The following is a 20385-nucleotide window of genomic DNA, read 5'->3' on the forward strand; positions in this document are numbered from 1 at the left end:
AGAACAGTTATGAAATTGCTTCACAGTGTACCGAATCTTAGATCAGTGGAATCCAACGCCCTCAAATTAGTAGAACCAAGCCATGAAGGCAGACAGGCTACAACCTACCTGTACATAACCTCTAGATCTGTAAAACAGAGGCTACGTGACTCAATGGGAAATCTCCGGAAACTCGGTTACATGCTGAGTGAAACTGATTGTTGGGGAGAATTCTCAATCTATGGCCAACTTCCCTTACCTATAGAGTTCCCCAGCAGCTTTGCTGGATTTGAAGGGTTTGTTTCTTTTTCCTGCTAAGAGTGAGACTCTTTTTCCCACTCTTAGGCATTTTTGCTGTGTGTTTTCTAGGCTATTTTTGTGTTTAATGTCTATGGGATTTTCTCACCCCCATAGAAATCATCTTTACTCACATGTGTTACACGGCACCCTCAGTGCAGTGACACAGGGGTGTCGTTGCGACCCCCAAATATAGACTCATACCCTGGGACTGACTACTGTCTCCCAGGGCATGTAAAGTCCCAATTGACTTTACTAGTCAATTTTTATGAACTAAACCAGTACAAACCATCTTACTATGGAGGTACTGGAAAGGGTTCATAGTTTTTCCCTTGCGTTCATTTTTGAGAGGGTACTGTACAGTCCCTCTCTCAAGTTTCTGCCTGGTGGCAGTGGTTACTACCATAAATATTCAACCGCAAATATTTTCCTATGGGATTTTTTTTCCATTGTTCGAGGCTACCACTTTTTCTGGCAGCCTCTAACATACCGCCGGTGTATTTTAATATTAACTTTACTCCGGTAGGTTTTTATTGCCAGAACTTTAATATAACTTCTTTCTCGTGTCTTTCTCTAAACTCCTAACCCAGGTCGGGGATCCTTTGTTCGTCCTTTTGGCGGGCTTCTGCCGAGAAGCCCTCCTTTCGGCGCCACTGAGTCTGGAGTGGGTCCATTGTGTGGGAGGGGGGGAGTAGGACCCCTGGACAGGGTTACCTCAGCAACCCATGTCGCACTCTATCCTGATAGGCTGGATAGTTTCCCGCCAAGATAACCACTCCACTGTGTGAGTGACAGCTAAGATGTATGAATGGGGATCTTTTTGCATAAAAGCAGGATCCTGAGGACTGGAAGAGCAAGACGTCCCCACTGGAACTAAGAAGCGGAAGAGGAGAGAAGCCAAAGACATCTGAAACGACTGAACCACCGGTGAAGCCCTGCTGCAGCGTCTCACCACTTTTCTCCACACGACGAGAGAAGATCTTCATCTGCAGGAGCCTTCTTCCCTTGAGCTGGTGGGGCCAACCAGTTTGCCAATCGCCTTCCCAGACCTGCCTTGGTCGAATCTCCCATACCCTGTACTCAGAGGCCAGATAGCCAGAGCCAAGCACCAGTTCACCCGGACCGTGGGTAGTGCAGTAACTCGAACCTTCCTCCACGACGAGAGCCTCTTCCTCTGCTGGATCACCCGAACTGCAGGAACTACCAGGAACAACCGCCACCGCAAGAGCCACTTCTTCATTTAAAGGTACATTGTTCCGCCAGGCTGTCCTTTCTTCGCCGTAGCACTAAAGGTGTTTTAAATCCTTTACCTACCTGTTGGGTTGGCCGCCCTTCTCTCTTAACATTGTCTTTTCACTTTCTGCATCCACCTTTTCAAAATCGTTAACCAAAGACTTGACTGCAGCTACAAGAACATTTTGCTCCTGGGCCCTTGCCCTGTACCAACAGACTCTGGCACAGGCCTATTGACTCTGACTACATTTGTTAGACCTGCCTTCTTTAGATTGATTTTCATCTAGAACTCTGTGGTGCACCTATTTCTTACAACTACCCTTTCCTTCCCATTTTTAAACCTCGTGAAATGCCATTTTGCATTTTGCTCAGTTTTCATTTAAGTATTGCCTATACTGATACACTGTCTTGCTTAAACTGGTCCACAAACTTATGGGAAGTGTTGCTAGGGTGTGTAGGAAACTATTTCTAAATAACTTGTGCTTTCCCGCCCTTGTAAGGAATTGTTAGAGTATCCCTTGTGTGTGATTTTCACTGTGCCATTTTGCTCAGTTTTCACTCTGGTTCACTTGGTCTACAATTTAACTTGGGAGTGTATATATTTTTCCTTTGACTTAATTTAATTTGTTTGATGACTGTGATACATGTGTTTTATTAGAAGTGTATAAAATAAATATATAACTACTTTTTAACACAAATATTTGGTAAGTGTTTCCTTGTGCCATAGTACTGTAGGCCTATTGTGTAAACCCTGAATACTGCTCATCTCCCTCTTGAGATAAGTCTCACTGCTCAGCCACAGCTACCAACTAAATCTTTGTGGTACGGACTGATACCAAAGGGGATTTATTGCTCTCACCTGTAGTCCTAATCTTGTGTAATGCTCCCTGAGGGAACTGCACAGGATTCTGCCTAACACCGATGATCCCAGACATCAACAACCGCAGGACACCCACAGAAAAGGCTACATAAACTCCAGTCCACCAGCAAGAAAAGAAAAGACCAGTCGAAACAGGCTACCACCTGACAACAGCCTAAACAAGCACCATCAATCCGGCTCTGTAGAAATACTCACTGAAACACCTACAGTGAGAAGGTCCCGTGGGGGCAAAAGTAACACTCCTCAACCTAACCAGGTAAAAAGACCAGAAACAACCTCAAAAACAAAGCAAAGAAAGAAAGCCAGAGGCTGTCGAGGAAACTGTACGAAGACCAACCGGTCCATTGACATCAATAAAAAGAACATGCACGCAGACCATCGACAAAGTCGCAACACACGAGGGTTCTCACACCTTACGGTTCCGGGAGATGTGAATTTGAATTCGACATTGGTGTCTTCAGGAGATGTGGCTTACAAAAAAGCCCGTCTTAGACGGGTTTGCCTTAGTCCTTGCACCAGCAAAAAAAGGACCCAAAGGGTGGCCATCCTCAGGCCTACTAACTGCGATATGTTCAGGGAGAGGATTGAAAATGACCAAAACCTTAACTTCTACTCTATTACTACTAACTGTTCAAGTGAAGTGGACCCACTGGAATTCAGAACAAGGAAAGCTATCGACCGTCTCTGCAATAATCATGAATACTTATTGGAATCCAGACGCCATCAATGACGATGCCTTTTTGGGCATGATAGCGAAAGAAATTGACCGATCATATATTGACCACAAAGAACCTTACCTTCTCATCTGCGGGGACCTAAATGCAGTATGCAAAATAAGAGATCTCACAGCCCTCGGGGACTTCGGCAGAGCAGCGTAGCAAAGTTTGGACCTCAATGATGAATTCTCTAGATGCTATACACGCCCGCACCAACCACATTCCATCTTGGGAAGGCCGTAACTCATCGGCCACAATCTACATTTGGTCGAAATCATCGCCTCATTTAACATCCTCAAAACCACGGCCAGTGACCATAATTTACGGAGTATAACGTGGCCATCCTCCTCAGTGGAAAAAGTCATGCCAAACTCAAATCTGGCAGTAAACCCCAAATGAAATCGCCTCTCACTGGGTGCCAACAATATCATCACCCTGACCAACAACTATGCCCAGTTGGGAACATCAAGAGTGCCTAACCCCCAACCAGACTACTGCTTGTTGCATAATATCTTCAAAAAACCTAAACTGAATTAGGGTAGGGCAACAAAGAAACCCACTCCTAATTACGATCAAACACTGGTCGCCAAAAGACGCCCTTTAAGAAAACTAAGAAGAGCTCTCACCAGCAATAGCTCAGAGGCAAACAGACAAGCCTTATCCGACGGTCTGAAGCACTACAAGACCTGGCTCAAATCCTATTGCCTCTCCTTATACCAAAAGGACTCGGAGGAAATGCTCAGGGCCGTCTGCAGCAAAAACACCCGCAAATGTTAGGCTCTGATCAATGCAACCGAACGATCTACGAGCGACTCGCTAATAAACAGCATTGGCGAATATACCTGCATTACACATTATATAAGTCTCTTGTACAATCCACTTGCGACCTTGTCAAACTCGCAGGAACAAGACGCGTCTCCTTGGGTGGACCTTCGAGACAGACAGGATATCCTGGAAATCTTAAAGAAACATAACTCATGTGCCCCAGGCCTGGATGGACTGTCGAACATGCATTTGAAACGGTATCCGGCAGAATGGTTCCCATTCATCAGTCAAGTCTTTCAAAGATCAGCAAAAGTAAAGAAACTACCGGAATCATGGACTACCTCGGTAGTAGTTCCTATTTTAAAAAAAGGAAACAGACGATCCCAAGAACATTCGTCCCATTGCACTCTTGGACGTTATTGGTAAAGTCTATTGATCACTGCTGTTACACAAATTTCAATCATGGTCGAGCAGGGCACCTTGCGAGGACCCATTTCAGTCTGGGTTTAAGAAAAATGCAGGTACTAATACCAACATATAACCTTGAGCATCTTTAAGAGCAAAACACTGGCAGGAGGCCACTGAATCTTCATGGCCTTCATCGACCTCAACCAAGCTTTCGACCAAGTAGACAGAGCAAGATTGTGGGAGAAATTAACAAAGTGAATTGCCCGGCTGAAATATTACAACCTATCAGAGTGCTCCACAATAACACCAGGATACAAGTCCGCTTAAACCACCAAGGGCGTCTATCAGAAAAGATGACCACAAATCGAGGGGTAAAACCAGGCTTCCTGCTGGCCCTGGCTCTCTTTGTGCTTATTTGGGTGACTACAGAGAAACAGAGGCAAAAGTCAGAGCTTTTCCCCCGCAACTGGGCCAGGTCAAAATATCCAGGATTCTATATGCGGACGACATTATCCTTCTCAACCAAACCTCCATCGGTCTACAGAGACAGTTTACTAACTTTGCCAAATACATCACAGAAAACTATCTAGAAATTAACAAATCGAAAACCAAAATACTATAGATTGGAAAAGGAAGAAGCAAAGCAGACAATTTTGTCTGGCATCTGGAAGGCCAACGCATCGAGAAGGTTATAGACTTCAAATACCTGGGCATCATGATAGACCACTCTCAACATGAAAGTGCCATGCAAAACTATTTGCAAAATAAAACTAAGAGCCTAATATCTCAGGCTAAAGCCATTGACAAGAAGTTTGGTCGCTTCTCTTTAACACCAGTCATAGACTTTTACAAAGCCAAGGTCGTTCCATCACTTGTATATGGCGCAGAAGCCATGCCAGGCCTACCTAAGAAGATCTGGCTCACACTTGAAAGTAACTTCTGGCAAAGTGTTGAATCTGCCAACCTCAGCGCCTATGGCTTTAATAAGGCGCGAACTGAGTCAGTTGTCACTACAATCGGAGGTCGAAAGAAAGTCGGTGATGCTGTTCAGGAAACCTCTGTTGGAAAACAGCCCCAAGCTACTAGCAGCAATTAAAAACGAGTTGACTGGGGATGCTGCCCAGTCCTAAACCACTGGTCCTCTGACCAAGTAGCTAATGTAAAAATGATCCAATGCGGTAACCAAGATTTGATTGAGAATCCAACAAGGATACACAAAAAAAGTAATGAACTGGACTGGACCAAAACATGCGAGCAAGCAGCAATTTACAAATTGACCTCGCAATTTCCGTATGTGCCCCAGAAACTACACATACTACAACCTTTTGTGGGTAAATATCCTAACCGAAAGTTGAGGAACATCTTCATAAAAGCTTGCCTTAATCTACTGCACACCAATGAAATTCTTGCCATTCGTGGGCAGTCGACCTCAAATAAATGCAGATTCTGCAAAAACCTCAACGAGGTCGAGACACCAAGCCATCTTCTTCTATCATGTCCAGGAGTGGAAAACATCAGGCAAGCTTAACTGAATCCTTTCCTGGCCTCTGCATACATCTTTGACGAAGATGTCTGGTCGTCAAGACTAATTGGAGGACAGAAAACGGCATGGGTTAAGGCCACAGCAAAAATAATGGACTTCATCTTGGCCTCGGCTGCCAAAGAAAAGTGGACAAAAGCACAGTAGAGAAATGTAAAAAGGAACAATTCTTGTAAAAACCTTGAGGGTTAACCAAGTATAGAAAAAAAAAGCCTTCAGCGATAAGCACTTTACCTGTATACGCCCTTGGACTCCCTGAACTGATGCTTTTCACATTTGATAGTCAGACTAGCCTCTATTAAGGTATTCAGGGTGTGTAGAGAAGCCTTGGCTGAAAATCAAAATGCGGTCTTGAAAGCTATTGACTTTCTTTTATGACTTTCTTTAACACTGCATACTCTATGGTAAGGCCAAAGTAAAACATGTTTGCACCTGGTGGTACATACTAAACCAGGGGTCTGCATCCTTTGATTCTAAAGATGTTTTGACTACAGTGCCCATCAGCCCTAGCCGGATTTGTCAGTTTTGAGTGATCATGGGCATTGTAGTCCAAAACATCCGGATCTCCGAAGGTTGCAGGCCCCTGCACTAGTCCAATCCAGGGTGGAGAAGTACTTTGCACCTTAGATTAGTGCAGCATTTCCAGGGATTTGAAACGTGGTGTGGGGGTCGATCAATATTCCCTCATTGAGATACCTTAGGTCTACGCACAATGCAATGGAGCTATTGCTTATACGAGCCATTACTATGGGCGCAATGCATTCCAAGGACTCTACTAGTTTTAAAGTGTCATTGGTACCAAGGATTGTTTAACAGTGCTTTCAGCCATAGGGTTTGTACCTCTTTTGGTCTATCCTGTATTTAAAGCCTTTAAATCTTAACACAGTGGAATTGCCTGTCCCATATTTCAGTCCACTAGCACCACTGGTTCGGAGGCATTGGGGTCCAGTCTAATACCTAGGGATTTCTGGTGGTGCCAGGGCGAAAGCAGCCTTGATAGCTATACAACATTTGTCTCACACCCTCGTCTACTTGACCTAAATTTCGTCATGGAAATGGGCAGTGTCAGTTTTCATTCTCATACACCTTGGGGTATGTCTGGTGTGGGAATTTAATTTAGTTCCCATGACAAGTACGTATTAATCTCCTCCCCCACCTATGGTTTAGCAGGAGCCTGAGCTTGCTATCTGCAACGTTGTACTGTCAATGTTCCTCCACTATAGGGGCCTCTCCCAAATCCCATTGGTGGGAGGGACCTCGATTTTGCCAAGCTATTCACCGGTGTTGGTGCTAGGAACCGCTGTAAGGTAACAAGCTTCTTGCATAGAGCGACCCCAAGCAAGGAAGCAGAGCAATAGGGAACTGACTAACCTCTCTTCAACCACCACGGCTCAGAACCGGCATCGCCACCAGTCGCAAGAGGGAGCAGGTCCCATGTGTCCTCAGCTCGTCAGACATTACATTGGTTGTTGGTGGAACAAAGGGTAAACCTCACTCCCTTTTTCAGGAGCAGCAGGTTCTACCACTATTTACCTTCATGTGTACAGCACTGTACCTCACTTGGGCTTATCACCGTTCCTAAATTTAGATATGTTGGATGGGGTGGGCGTTCATTCTCTGTGCAGGCATCCAGGCTTTGGGGCTCTTTACCGGTCTCCCTCGTACTAATTGTAAACCACCTTGATTTCAGATGCTGCTTAAAGACTTTCTTGTTCCCACATTAATCTGGTATCTAAAATTGCCTTGTGATTTGGCAAATTATCTTCCAGATCTTGTTCAGCTCCTACGTGCTTTTTCAAGGTGATGGTCTGTGCTCTGTAAGTTGCTCGCCCGCTGCTCTCGCCCTCTCCCTGCTCTCTCACCCCCCTCCCCATTGGCAGTCGAAAACCATATGCACTTTTAAAAAATCAAAATGTATTTCCAAGGACACATTCTGCTTCAGTGATATTTGTATGCACAGTCTTCTTGCTAGGGTGCTTGTAGTGGAAGCATTGTTTTGGCAGGTAAATGCAGCAATTTAATTGCTTTACTTTGTACTGATTGACTCGTCTCAGAGCTATTTTCTTTTATGATTGTTTTGATTGAATTGTTTTATACAAGTTTCCTTTTTCTTTTCTACTTTATTGCATGTGCTGAACTCGTTCTTCTTTCTGTCTTGGTTGTCTTTTCTTTTTTTGTTCTTGCGCTTTTAGTTTTTGTTTTGTCTACTGGCCCATTTTCTCTTTTTGCTGTACTCTGCTTTTCTGCTGTCTACTTTTATTTTTCAAATGTTTTTCATGAATTTAATGTCTGCATTTAGATTTTATCCTGTGCATTTTTGTATTTATTTGCAGTTTGGAATCTCTTTGCTCTACTCACTGCTCAGTCACGGTGAGCGCCTTCTGTCATCGGACACTCCCATGGAGCCATGCATTGGTGACTTTGAAAAATGGTGAGATTTACCATAGTGTTCTTCTTAGTGAAGCTAATTGAATAATTCTAGCCATGAAAATGTCAAGTCTGTTAAGCACAGCTGTCAATATTCTTGGACCGTGTATTGCTAAAATAAAGTAATGGTGAAAACATCGGCAGAAATCTAGCATTCACAGGTCACAATGCATTTCTGGCTTATGTTGTCAACACTAGGAATCAGCTTCTGAGTGCATAAATGCAACTACGCAGGATTGCAAGGGTGATGGTTTGGGAATACTAAAATGAGACAAGGAAGAATCTAAAACGTTTTTAAAAACATATTTGCATTAATTTTTACAGAACAGTACAAACCTACCTCCATTGCCCCTCCCTCTTCCTCACCTCCGTACCACCGCCCCCTCCATCTATAAATCGTGTTGATCTCAAAACTGCTGATTCCTTATTAGTCTCCGATCGGGAATATTGTCTGTAGTGCCCCTGGCTTAAAACAACGCAGTCCTCCAGATCTCAAATGCCCTATCAAGGTAACTCAGATTGTCTCAAATTTCCCTATGGTACCCTAATTACTGCCTTCATGTTTCCCAAATCTTTTGGATCAATTGACTCATTGATGGGCCCCTTTAATTCTCCACATGGCTGCTAATAAAATAGGTTTAACCAATCTCAGCTGGGTTTCCCTACCACACCAATCGTCTTCTGAAGCCAAACCCAGTAGCATCAATTCCGGCTTACGCGCACACCCAATCCCCTTCTCCCGTACTTCCTGTATCACCGCCCCAATTTCCCTCCACAGCTTGGTCAAAGTTGGGCAAGTTGCCATGGCCATTTGATGTTCCCTTCTGCCCACATCCCCTCCAACATAAACCATCAGCATTTGATTTAAATGTGCATAATTTGTCTAGGGTGCAGTACCATCTATATAATAGCTTGACTTGAACCTCTGTGTTGTGTGCATTTGGATCCCTTTTAAACATTACGATATTTCTCGATTCTTCCTGTGATATACCCCTTCCCAGTTAAATCTCCCATTTTTGCTTGAAGTGCCATTCTTCCTCCTCCCTGGGAATCCTTATTGCATCTACATAATGTCCCTATCAGTCCCTTCATGTTTGCCTCCTTCAACGCTTTCTCTAGAGGTGTGCGAGAAGCCTTGTTGCCCCACTTTCTAATAGTAGTATCATACAGCCAATGTTGTACTTGTTGACATCTAAATCGATCCCCTTCCTCCAGTCCAAAATCGTCTTTGCATTGTTCAAAGGGTTTTATGTCCCCGTCCCTCACCAAGTCGACAATTTTCCAGCATGCTTTTTTCTCCCGTTTTTCAAAACCTTTATCCCTCCGAGCCGGTGTGAACTCTGAATTTCCATCCAATGGCGTGAGTGATGACTGGAGTGTCACCAAATTCCCTTTTTTGAGTGTTAAATCCCATGCAACTAGTGTGCCCCTGGATATAGTACTCAGGTGCAGCACTTTAGCTCTGTTGACATACCCACAGTTGCTTCTGTAAGAGTTGACCCTCTGTCTTGCTCAATGAAGACTGCGAGGGATCAGAAACGTGAGACTGGCACACAAGTATAGTTTGTTCACAAGTTGTCATTTTTATTAAGTTAAAGGTCAAACCAACGCCTATTTTTCCCTAACCTAACAAGGATGTCCCTGCCTAACAAACTAAGGGTAAAGAAATTGACCTAGTGGCCAAAATGTGTCTGACCCTCACACTTATATACACAACAAAATAATACCAGGTTTGGTTGGCTTTCTTAAATTTCACAAAATTACATTCAACGTTGAGCTAAAAATGTAGAACAAGTAACCCTTGTGACCAGGGTTGGATTCCCTTGCCCTGATAAATTCAGGAATATTGAGAATATTGTTCGATTTCAATAAAGTTCTGTATAGTAACACATTTCCATTCAATGCATCGCACCAAGTCTTTCATTTAATGTCCCCCTTCACTTGTCAAAGTGTTTGTCTCTCTCCCTGAAGTTTTGTCACGAATCAAAGCAATTGTAAACTTTTTCACAACTTCCTGTTTGGAAAAACAAAAGTATTTTCCTTCCAAATACCTCCTACTTGAGATAACAAAAATCTTCTCCATCACACATTAATTCATAAATCAAAAGTAAGTGTTCTTTTCTCAACAGGTCAATCACTTGTAAGCTCTTCTTACTACTTCACAAGAAACACTTAAGTCAGGATTGTTTCAACAATCATTTTCTGAAATGCAGCAGTTTAGCAGAACAAAGTGATGCAGTTAACATTTCTTTTCCAATGCAACCTTTTACCACAGTACTTAGAATCACTTCTTCCTGGTCCACTCTCATGGCAGGACTAACTACAGTTCCGTTCCTGGTTTACTCGCCTGCCAGGATACAACTCATTCTGCTACAATTTTGTATCCTGTGGCAATGCTTGCAACAAACTCTCCAAACATGAAACATAAATTAAGAGGTTTGAACCCACAACTGCTTCTCTTGATATTCTTTTAGCTTTCCTCAAAAGGTTTACATCTTTTCACAGTTCATATTCCACAAAAGGATAATTCTTAACTTGCCTGTCTTTTGGCAATGCAGGTTAGACTTATCTCCCCCTTGGTGTCTCATACAAGGAGGTCTTTGCTCCTGCAGGCTTTGATTTCTGGTTGTAAGCCTCTTGGCTGCAGGCAATGACGATTACAATCGTCTCCCACTTGACATCTCTTTCTGGGAGAGTTGTACCCAATTTGCCTTTGTATACACTCTTTCTGATTTGACAGTATGGATTATAATCTCCTAATAGGTATTCCTGTTTAGGAAACCTATGTCCAATTTGTCTGTATATCCGCCTCCTCGGACTATGGCAATGCGGTTTACAGTGTTCCGTATTTGGAATCCCACATTAGGAGAGTTGCGCCCAGTTCGCCTTCATTCAATTGTTCGGTATTCAAAATAATCCGCATTACCCAACGGTCTCTGTCGGAGTGCTTCAGGGGTCACCTGTTTCAGGCCAACTCACTGGTATGCTTCGACGTCTCCTTCTGACGCGCTCGGGTGGCCTCCTCTCTTCAGGACCTAGTCTGCTCCGGACTGCTCCTCTCGATCTGCCGCCTTGCGCGCTGACGTTCTATGAAGCTCTCGCAGCGCGCACTCTATCCGTTGTGAATGTAGCACCAGAGCAGTTCATGGGGTGTTGTGAGCATCTTTCTGGCGTAGCTCGCTTCAGTACCGCTTCCCGGTGCGTGTCCTCTGCACGACCACGTTGTCCCAAACTCTGCCACATCTAATACACCGCGTTCGTCTGCCGCCACGCTACCAGCTTCTGCTTCTTCCTGCTGCTGTTTCTCCAACTAATGCTTCTCTTGCACCTGAAGGACCTTCAGGTTTTTAAAGGGCCCGCTCAGGTGTTCTGCATTAAAACTTAACTGCTCAAACCCATTCTTTAACTCTGAGCCCCTCTTTCTTCCTATCTGACTGGGTAACTGAGTGTTCTAATTTAGGTGAGGTTATTAAAGGAGTTGATGTTTTTTCCTTTTTGGGTTTGGGCCTTGATATAAGGCCGAATTCTAACATCTAGAAGATTTGATTTTGACTTCCTGATCTGAGTGTACGTACCACTTTCATGTTTATAAAAAGGGTCTTTAAGTTTGGTACTTTGGGTAATTCCAGGAGAGGGAATCCTACAATGACAACATGCCATTAGATAGTAAGGCGTTATGCAAAGCCCATCCTCAGGAGAGATGCAGCTAGTGTAGTTAAATGTGAATGGGATATGTACTTTGTTTTCTATTTGATACATATTAGACCTGCACGTGCCTAGAAAGATAAAATGCCAAAACTGCTAAATGAAATATAAACACGATCCAGATATGGTGTGCGATGAAGTGACTAGAAGTTGGCCAATGAGTATAATGCGCATGTGAAAAAGGAGTGCCTGGAACAGAGAACCTATTGTGAAGAGCAATGACAGTAGTAAACATGCATGCACACTGGCATACATACATGGGGAATTCATAAAACTGTGTGCTGTGCTTTCTTTATTAATGTATTAAAACTCTGCAGATAGGAGTTCACACGATGAATTCTGAGTATCTGGGAATAACTAGTGCTGCAGGATTGGAGGCTGAAGGAGAGGCAATGATTAACCATGCAGATAGTTGGTTGACAAATCCGACCAGGGTGTTTATGGCCTGGTAGTTTGGCAGAAAGCAGATGTAGTCTCTTTTGCGCCTGGGAGCTTGCAGAAGTGGTCCGGCCATTTGTTTTGACTTGCAATAAACATGGGGTGAAGTGATGCACAAGGCCAGAGTGACCGATACCCAGGGGTTTTGATTGTTTTTGCAGGAATCGCCGTGCGTACTGAAATGGTACTCATTTTGATTAGAATGTTCCGGGACGCCAGTAAAGTCTGGGTGGATGAGATGGTTATCACCAGTTCAAAGGGAACCTGTTTATTCTCCTCTTCCTCATGTCATTTGAAGTAACCAATGTGAACCCCATGTGCAATGACACTCGGCATTAAAGGGCTCAGGCCAGCTGTGACTTGTAATGAATTATGTTTGTAAATTAACATGTAACCATGAGAGGATGTCATAACCTACCACGGATGAATCCTAGAAAGGGGGGTGCTATGACTAGGATCTCAAGATGGTAGTTGATATCCGTGAATTACCAATGAGGGTCCTGGGAGTCCCTCTGCCAGACATTAGTCCTGGTTACGAGAGACTTACCCAGAGTCTTTAGCTCACTATCTTTCACAGAGAAGAAATATCCCAAACATATCAGTCTTTGTCCTGCCCTGGGGCAGTCCAGCACCGAAATGCTAGGCAATTCTCCTCTGAACAAGAGAACCAACAGCATCCCCAGACACGTGTTTCGGTCTGGTTGGACCTCATCAGTAGGGAGGAGCTGTGCCTCTTTAAGAATAGTGAGCAAGGGGTCCACGTCTGGATTCCCCTAGTAACTTACCGAAACACGTGTCTGGGGGGGCCTAGTACAGGATGGTCTTCAGGAAGTTCCAGAGCCTACCCGAACACACCTGCTGGCAATCGTGGCTGAAGGCAGACAAGTGACCCAGAATATCCTGAAAAACACAGACTGGACTCTACCAAAACCGCTGGATGCACCCTCGCCCAGGCAACCCTACTCTAGTGGCATCCCTGGTTAAAGAATTCTGGGATCAAACCCTAAACACAAGCCTCCTTAATTAATAAGCCGGTGGAGGAATCTAATTTTAAGGTCACTTAGCCAGATTACGGCTAAACCTTTTCACCAACGTGGCGGCCCCAATGCCCGCTGGTCCTTTTGTTGCCAATACTTCTCCCGCTTGCCCCAAGGTCAGTACGGTTTGGGGGTTTAGGGGGCATACCCCCTGGTCCTCAGGTCTGGGCTTCTCTGGGAACTTCCAGTACTAGCAAAGAGGCTCTCATAGGGACAAGGGCAGAGGTAGAAACTCTACTCCCAAAGGCTCTCCGGCCCTTCCACCTTCAAGTGACTTGCCGGTATGGGGCCCCTCCCATGCTTCCCCGGTCAGGGGTCACCTGTCTTCATTTATCCATGCCTGGGAGGAGTTCACTTCAGATCAGTGGGTACTAAAGACTGCTGCCCACAGGTATTGTGTCGAGCATCTCAGACCTCCTCGCTACCACCCACCAAGAAGCAGACTGTCGCCAGAACTCCTGCCCATCCTGTTGGAAGAAGTTCAGGTCCTGCTGGAAAAGGGTGCCATCAAAGTCGCCCCCTTCTCCAGGTAAACAAGGGTATTTATTCAGTGGACTTCCTTGTACCCAAAAAGGATCTTGTTTTAGACCTGCAAACAAGTATGTCAAACCTTAAAAGTTCAGGATTACAACACTTCAGGAGGTAATCCCAGTGCTACAGCAGATGGATTACATGGCCACATTGGACATGAAAGATGTAGAAAGTACCTTGGGTTCATGTTGGAGGACACCCACTATCAATTCAAGGTTCTACCCATCGGCATTGCCTTAGCCCGAAGGGTGTTCACAAAGGTACTGGCAGTAGTGGCAGCTCACCTGCGCAGGCAGTCCATCCCAGTCTATCCCTACCTCGCCGACTGGCTCATAACGGGTGATTCGTACGTAACATGCCACACAAATACCCAGAAGACGGTAGATCTCCTCGTCAACCTAGGATTCTCCATCAAAAGAAATTAATCTAAACCCCAGCCAGGTCAAACTATTTCTGGGGGCTTTAATTCGGACAAAAGACTGGCTCGTCTTCCCCTCCGAGAGGGTCCAAAACCTGCTGTTCCAGATCCCTCACTATATAGCCAGTCACCATGTGACCATACGCAAAGCCAATGCAAATGATTGGGATGATGGCTTCCTGCATCTATCTAGTTCCTCACACTCATCGGCGCATGTGCCCCGTGCAAGACTGGCTCTCAAACTAATGGTGTCAGGCCAGCGGGACGATCTAGTGGTTGTCTCGGCAGCCCTCATTCAGTCTGCAGTGGTGGTCAAGGGAAATTCTTTTGCAGAGGAAAGCCTTCACCACCCCACAGTAGAAGCCACACTCCGTACAGACTAATATATGTCTGGGTGGGGGCTCATCTCCTTCAACAGACAGTGCATGGCGTGTAGACTCCAGCAGTAGCATCCAATCACATCAACCTGCAGGAGCTACTAGCAGTATTCAAGGCCCTGAAGGCTTTCCAGGCACACCTCTGGGGGAAGACCGTTCTAGTCCTCACTGACAGTACCACGGCCCTGTACTACTTGAACAGACAAGTGGGCACTCACTCTCTAGGGCTATCCAGACTGCCCAAGAGCAATTGAAAGTGTGCACTGAAACACATGTTCCTCCTCTCACAAAATGTTCCAGGGGAACTTAATCTTCTGACAGACCTACTCAGCAGAGACTTCCTCCTACCTGTAGAGCACGAGTGGTGATTACAAAAGGACATTTTACTCCACGTCTTTGCAGAATGGGGCTTCAGAGGTCGACTTATTCGCCACCATGGAAAACCCTCAATGCTCAAACTATGCCTCCAGATACCCACAACTGCTCCAAGGGGGAACGGTCTCTGGATAACATGGTCCCGGAGATTTGCCTACGCTTTTCCCCCCTGATTCCCCTTCTCAACAGAATAGTGCACAAGATGCACCAGGAACCAGTCACAGTGATCCTGGTGGCTCCTATGTGGGTTCGCCAACTGGGGTTCTTCTATCTCATGGCATTGTCAGTCTCCCCTCCCAGGAAGATGCCATGCCGGTACAGCATGTCGTCTCAAGATCAGGTATGAACACTACATCCATGCCCCCAAACACTCAACTTAGCCTCGCTCCTGAAGTCAGAGTTTGGACACCTTCAACTCCCTCAGAGATGCATGGACATACTCAGAGAGGCACAAAAACCTACCACCAGACATTGCTACTCCAGTAAGTGGAAGTGCTTTGTTACCTGGTGTAATACGAAGAGCACCAATTCTATTGTTTGCTCTCCTAAAGATATTGTCCTGTACCTAACTCGCCTGTCAGATTCAGGACTGGTTTTCAATTCTCAAAATGTCCACTTAGCCGCTCTTTTGGCACACACCACGTGCCAGAGCAGGGTTTTGTTTTGGAATATTACTGTTAAGGCCTTTATGGAGGGGGTAAAGAGACTTCATACCCCTATCTCCAACCCAGCGCCGGATTGGACCCGAATGTTGTTCTTACCAGACTAATGGGACCTCCCTTTGAACCATTGCACAAAGCTACCCTTAAGGCACTCCCCTACAAGACCGCCTTCCTAGTGGTGATCACCTCTATAAGGACATTTAGTGAACTGCAGGCCCTTTCAGTTCAGGACCCCTTCGTAGCGATTCACAAAGACAAGGTGGTTTTCATGCATACACCCACGCTTTGCGCCAAAATTTATCTCAAAGTTCCTAATATTAGCAAGTCCGTAGTAGTACGGTCATCGCCATGAAGTCAGGGGCACAGGCATGCAGGGGTTGCATGCACAGGAGACCTGGGTGGACACTGTCCTGGTGCCTTTGGCATCAGGCTCATGAACAAAAGTAAACAAGAACATCCATTTAACACCAAAAAGCTTTTATTATGGACATAGCACTTCAGATGCATTAACCTTTAACATTCCATCCATTAAGCAGGATGCATCAACCTAGAACTTTCCATCCATTAAGCAGCCCCAAGTGTATTCTTGGTTGTGGCTGCTAATGGATTGCCTTTGGACGTGCTCACTCTCAAGGAGTGGTAGGGTGTGGCTGGTAAGCCGGCCCTTACGGGCGGGCCCACTATCTCTCAGCTATATCCGCTGCCCCGATCCTCAAGACAGACGCTTCACGTTATTCTGGACTTGCAAGCAGCGTAATGCTCACCTTTGCCTGAGGTCAGCCTGACCTTTGACGATCCTGCTTCCTGGATATCCTGCTTCCTGCCAGCATACTTACCAACTGGGGGAAGCTGTTCTTAGCTGTACTTCTCTTCGGCGAACCAAGTATTCATCTTTACACTTTACGGAAGGCCAAATCTTCATCTCGGCACCGCATCACGACACGCTCCATCGTCAACAGCAGCGCCTGCAAGGAAAAACATAAGACAAAGTTAGACATCGAAAAAAGTCCGTTTAAGGTTGCACTTCTCCATACTTCGCGCTTTCCTTAAACCATCACTTACCTGCTGTCGAACATTGCGGTGGCATTCATCTTCCATCCGGTCACGTCTCAGAGCTGCATTGAGGCCACATTTCCATCTAACGGAAGAAAACAGAAGAGACATTATTGTGGGCATAAATAGGAGCAACAAATAAAGACATTAAACGGAACGAACAGCATCATAAGAGCTCAAGAAAGACTTACCAATCATAAGGAGAAGCATAGTCGCAGCTGAACTGGACTTATCCTTATCAGGGATCAGTGAAGGAGCTAGATCCCATTCGACGTGCCCCTGCCAGAAGTAGCAGGACGAAGAGCTTTTCTTCCATAATTCACAGGTGAGCTCTATAGGCTGGCGTATGCTCACAGAAACCGTACTTTGGGGTAAAGGGTTCGAGAGGTATAACAATCACAGATTGGCGCACTCACACACTCTTATCTCCACGCAGAAGCAGTATCACCACGTACCACAGCTCACAGCTTTTCTACTGAGGGAGAGGCCTGAAGGGGGTGATTTAAGTTCAGGGAGGGCTGCAACCGTGCCCCAATCCCTCCACAGAGACCAGGTGAGCGTAACAACTACCCACCTTTTTCCAGAACCCCACTAATGTGGTAGAAAGGAGCCTCCGCACACTAGATGTGAGGAGAGAGGTTATTTACAATCTGGAAAAAGACAAAGCCATTAAGGAAAGCAATCAAGTTCTTTGTATCAGTGACAGCTGGTAGAGAAGGGGACCCTGTCTCCAAGTCAGCTATTGGATCGTAAATGGCATCACACTGTTACTCTTGCCAAGAGAGATCTACCCTTCATGCCTAGAGCTCACTCGACTCTGGGCACAGGGGCTACCATAGCATTCCTTGCAGATGTTCCTCTAGATTCCATTTGCTAAGCAGCAACCTGAAGTTCTGTACACCCCTTTATACAACACTACTGCCTGGATACACACTCTAGATCTGATTATCAGGTGGGACAAGCGGTGCCAACACCTCTCTTTCTCTACTGTTCTTTCACACATCCCACCATCATCTCTGGGTACTGCTTGCTGGTCTATGCACAGCATGTGATTCTAAGCAGATCCACAAGCATCAGAAGACCTACATTACTCACCGTAATTGTATTTCTCATTGTATCTGCTTAGATTCACATGCACCCATCCTTCTGCCCCTCTTGGAGTAGAAGGACCATAAACTTCTTACACCTTCTCTCGTCTTTACTCGCGCACGCAGACTATAAGGCTCCCTCACAACAGAAAAAGCAACCAGTGGGACCTCAACCCGTGAGGGATTTTGGGTACACTACATGTCACGTTGGGGGATAGTGTTACAGTACCGCCCATGTCCACATCCCTTTCGATCTTGGAAAAAAAGATGCAATACTCTGTGATTACCACTAAATGTCAGACTATATGCACAGCATGTGAATCTAAGCAGATGCAATCAGAAATAAGATTACGGTGAGTCATTTATGTCTAACCAACAGGAATGGAAGCACAGGCTGTAGTCTTTTCAACAACACAATTTGTCTCTCATTTAAACACCAAGCTGGAAGAGGATGATTGCGTCTTCGATCTGAGCTCTGCGCCACCAACTCCTTGGCAGGTGCCGTGCAGAGTCCCAGCCGGGAGAAGCTGGCGGTGCGGATAAAGGAAGACCGACGCAGGTGGAAGTCTGGGGGAGAGGAAACTTACCTGCTCGTTACTGGGGCTGCCATGCGGACACGCACCGAGCGGCAGACTACGATCGAGATCCGCCAAGGACCGTGGAAGGTCCCACTAAGCACAGGAAGCTGCCACTATTGGATGACCCATACACAACCAGAGAGGCAACGACAAGACACAATAGGTGGAAAGACCGAACTGGGAGTTGATGAACATGGTGTACCCCACCTGGCAAGGCAACAGTCCAAGAAGAGGGGTATAGAGAAACTGTCTGAGACCTATAACAAGCGAGAGGAAAAGTCACAGCACTGCTTGGGAGAAAGAACCAGATTATGTTGGCTTGCCGCAGCCCTAGGTGGCAGGTCTGCTCATAAAGAAGAAACGTAATACAAGACTGTCAAGGCATTGTGAAAGGGAGCTAATTCTCAAGCCTTGAGTAATGTTTGGATTACTTTTCTACCCCAGGAAAGGTACAACACAGCCTGGGAGAATCTATATTATCTTGTCGCAGGCCGGGGAGGATTACAACTTTATTTACTACTAGAAAATCCCTGTGTGAAAGGGAATCAAACCCCCCAAGCATTATGGAAGCTATGTTTGCATTCTGATACTGGTTTTGTAACTTACAAGGATGTCTGTCTTTTAGAACATTGGAAAGGCTTGGAGAAAGGGAGTCAATCGGCATGCTTTATTGAACGGTCTACTTGTTTTTCTCCACGATTTTCAAACTTTTGTTTGGAACTGTATAGCTGGGCTGCAGGACGACAGCCATTTTCCCTTACCACTTTTTGTAAAGTTTAGCTTGGGAGGGATAGGACAGGATTTGGACACAGTACGGTGAACTTTCATTTGGACATCCCGACATTGACCGCTGCATTAGTTTGTTTTATTGAGGCAGGGAAGCCCCTCTTAGAGATGGGGATAGATGGAATTTACTCCAACCCCCTTATTTTTGTTTTGAATAAAAGTCTTTGGCAATCAAAATAAAACCCCTGTGTCTGTCTCTTACTCCTAGCGCCTCACAACTCTGAGTCCAATAGATGATACAAGGGTTTTTATTAACTACAATATATTTTTCACACTTTGTCAGACTGCAGGTGGACTTGACGAAGGAGTGTTTCTGACTTGTACCTCTACCTCCCGTGGGCTTCCTCCACCCTAACCACATTGGAGGGCCATAAAAGCCAAGGCTTGATCTTACTTACTCCCTCCGGGACTTCCGAAGGGTATTGTATTCTAATAGTCATACACAAATGCCTTAATAGTGTTCCAAATGATGCCTGTATATTCTCACTCTGCCTCTTTCTTACTCCATATAACTCCATTCCCTGATCTTATACGCCTTACTCACCTTCCTTCTTTCTCTCTATTTTCCTCGTCCTTCACTCCCACTGTATCTTCTCCACTACTTTTCCTGTCTTCTAACTCCCACTTTTCTCACCTCTTTTTTCTATTCCTCGCGTCTCCTCCTACTCCTCTCCTCATCTATCACTTCCCCCTCCACAGACTGCTACCTTCTACCTCCAACCTACGCCTATGCAACTCCTTCTCTCTCTCTGCCCCTCTCTATCATCTCACCCTCTAGCTCCTTCATTCTCTATACTCCCACTAATGGTCTACGTTCTTCTCTACTACCACTCACACTGTTACTCTTTCCACTTGCTAACCCACTCCCACACACAATACCTAACCTGCACCTGTTTTTGCAACTCCTCCTGACTCAACACTGTGCTAACGCTTTCCTCCTAGATCTGGTCTCTCGGTCCGCCTCCACACAATTTCTGGCCTCACCCACACACCTTTCAGCCAGTCTCTTTCCTCTTATTACTTTCTATCCTCCTCCTCCCCCATCCCACTCACTTTGGATCCAGGTCTTTGCTGACGCCATGGGCCAATCTA

The 20385-nt window shown here is 45.5% G+C and overlaps 1 protein-coding gene across 1 annotated transcript in view; it reads left to right on the forward strand.

The window, feature by feature from the left end:
- Positions 1-20385, forward strand: part of PATL2 (PAT1 homolog 2) — a 1529270-nt gene that overhangs the window by 1326231 nt on the left and 182654 nt on the right. Inside the window, exon 18 of the mRNA XM_069636258.1 lies at positions 8152-8249. Coding sequence (XP_069492359.1) covers positions 8152-8249 — 98 coding nt within the window. The remainder of the gene's footprint in view (positions 1-8151; positions 8250-20385) is intronic.

Source organism: Ambystoma mexicanum, chromosome 7p (assembly GCF_040938575.1).
Source record: "Ambystoma mexicanum isolate Mex_15411 chromosome 7p, UKY_AmexF1_1, whole genome shotgun sequence".
Taxonomy (NCBI): Eukaryota; Metazoa; Chordata; class Amphibia; order Caudata; family Ambystomatidae; genus Ambystoma; species Ambystoma mexicanum.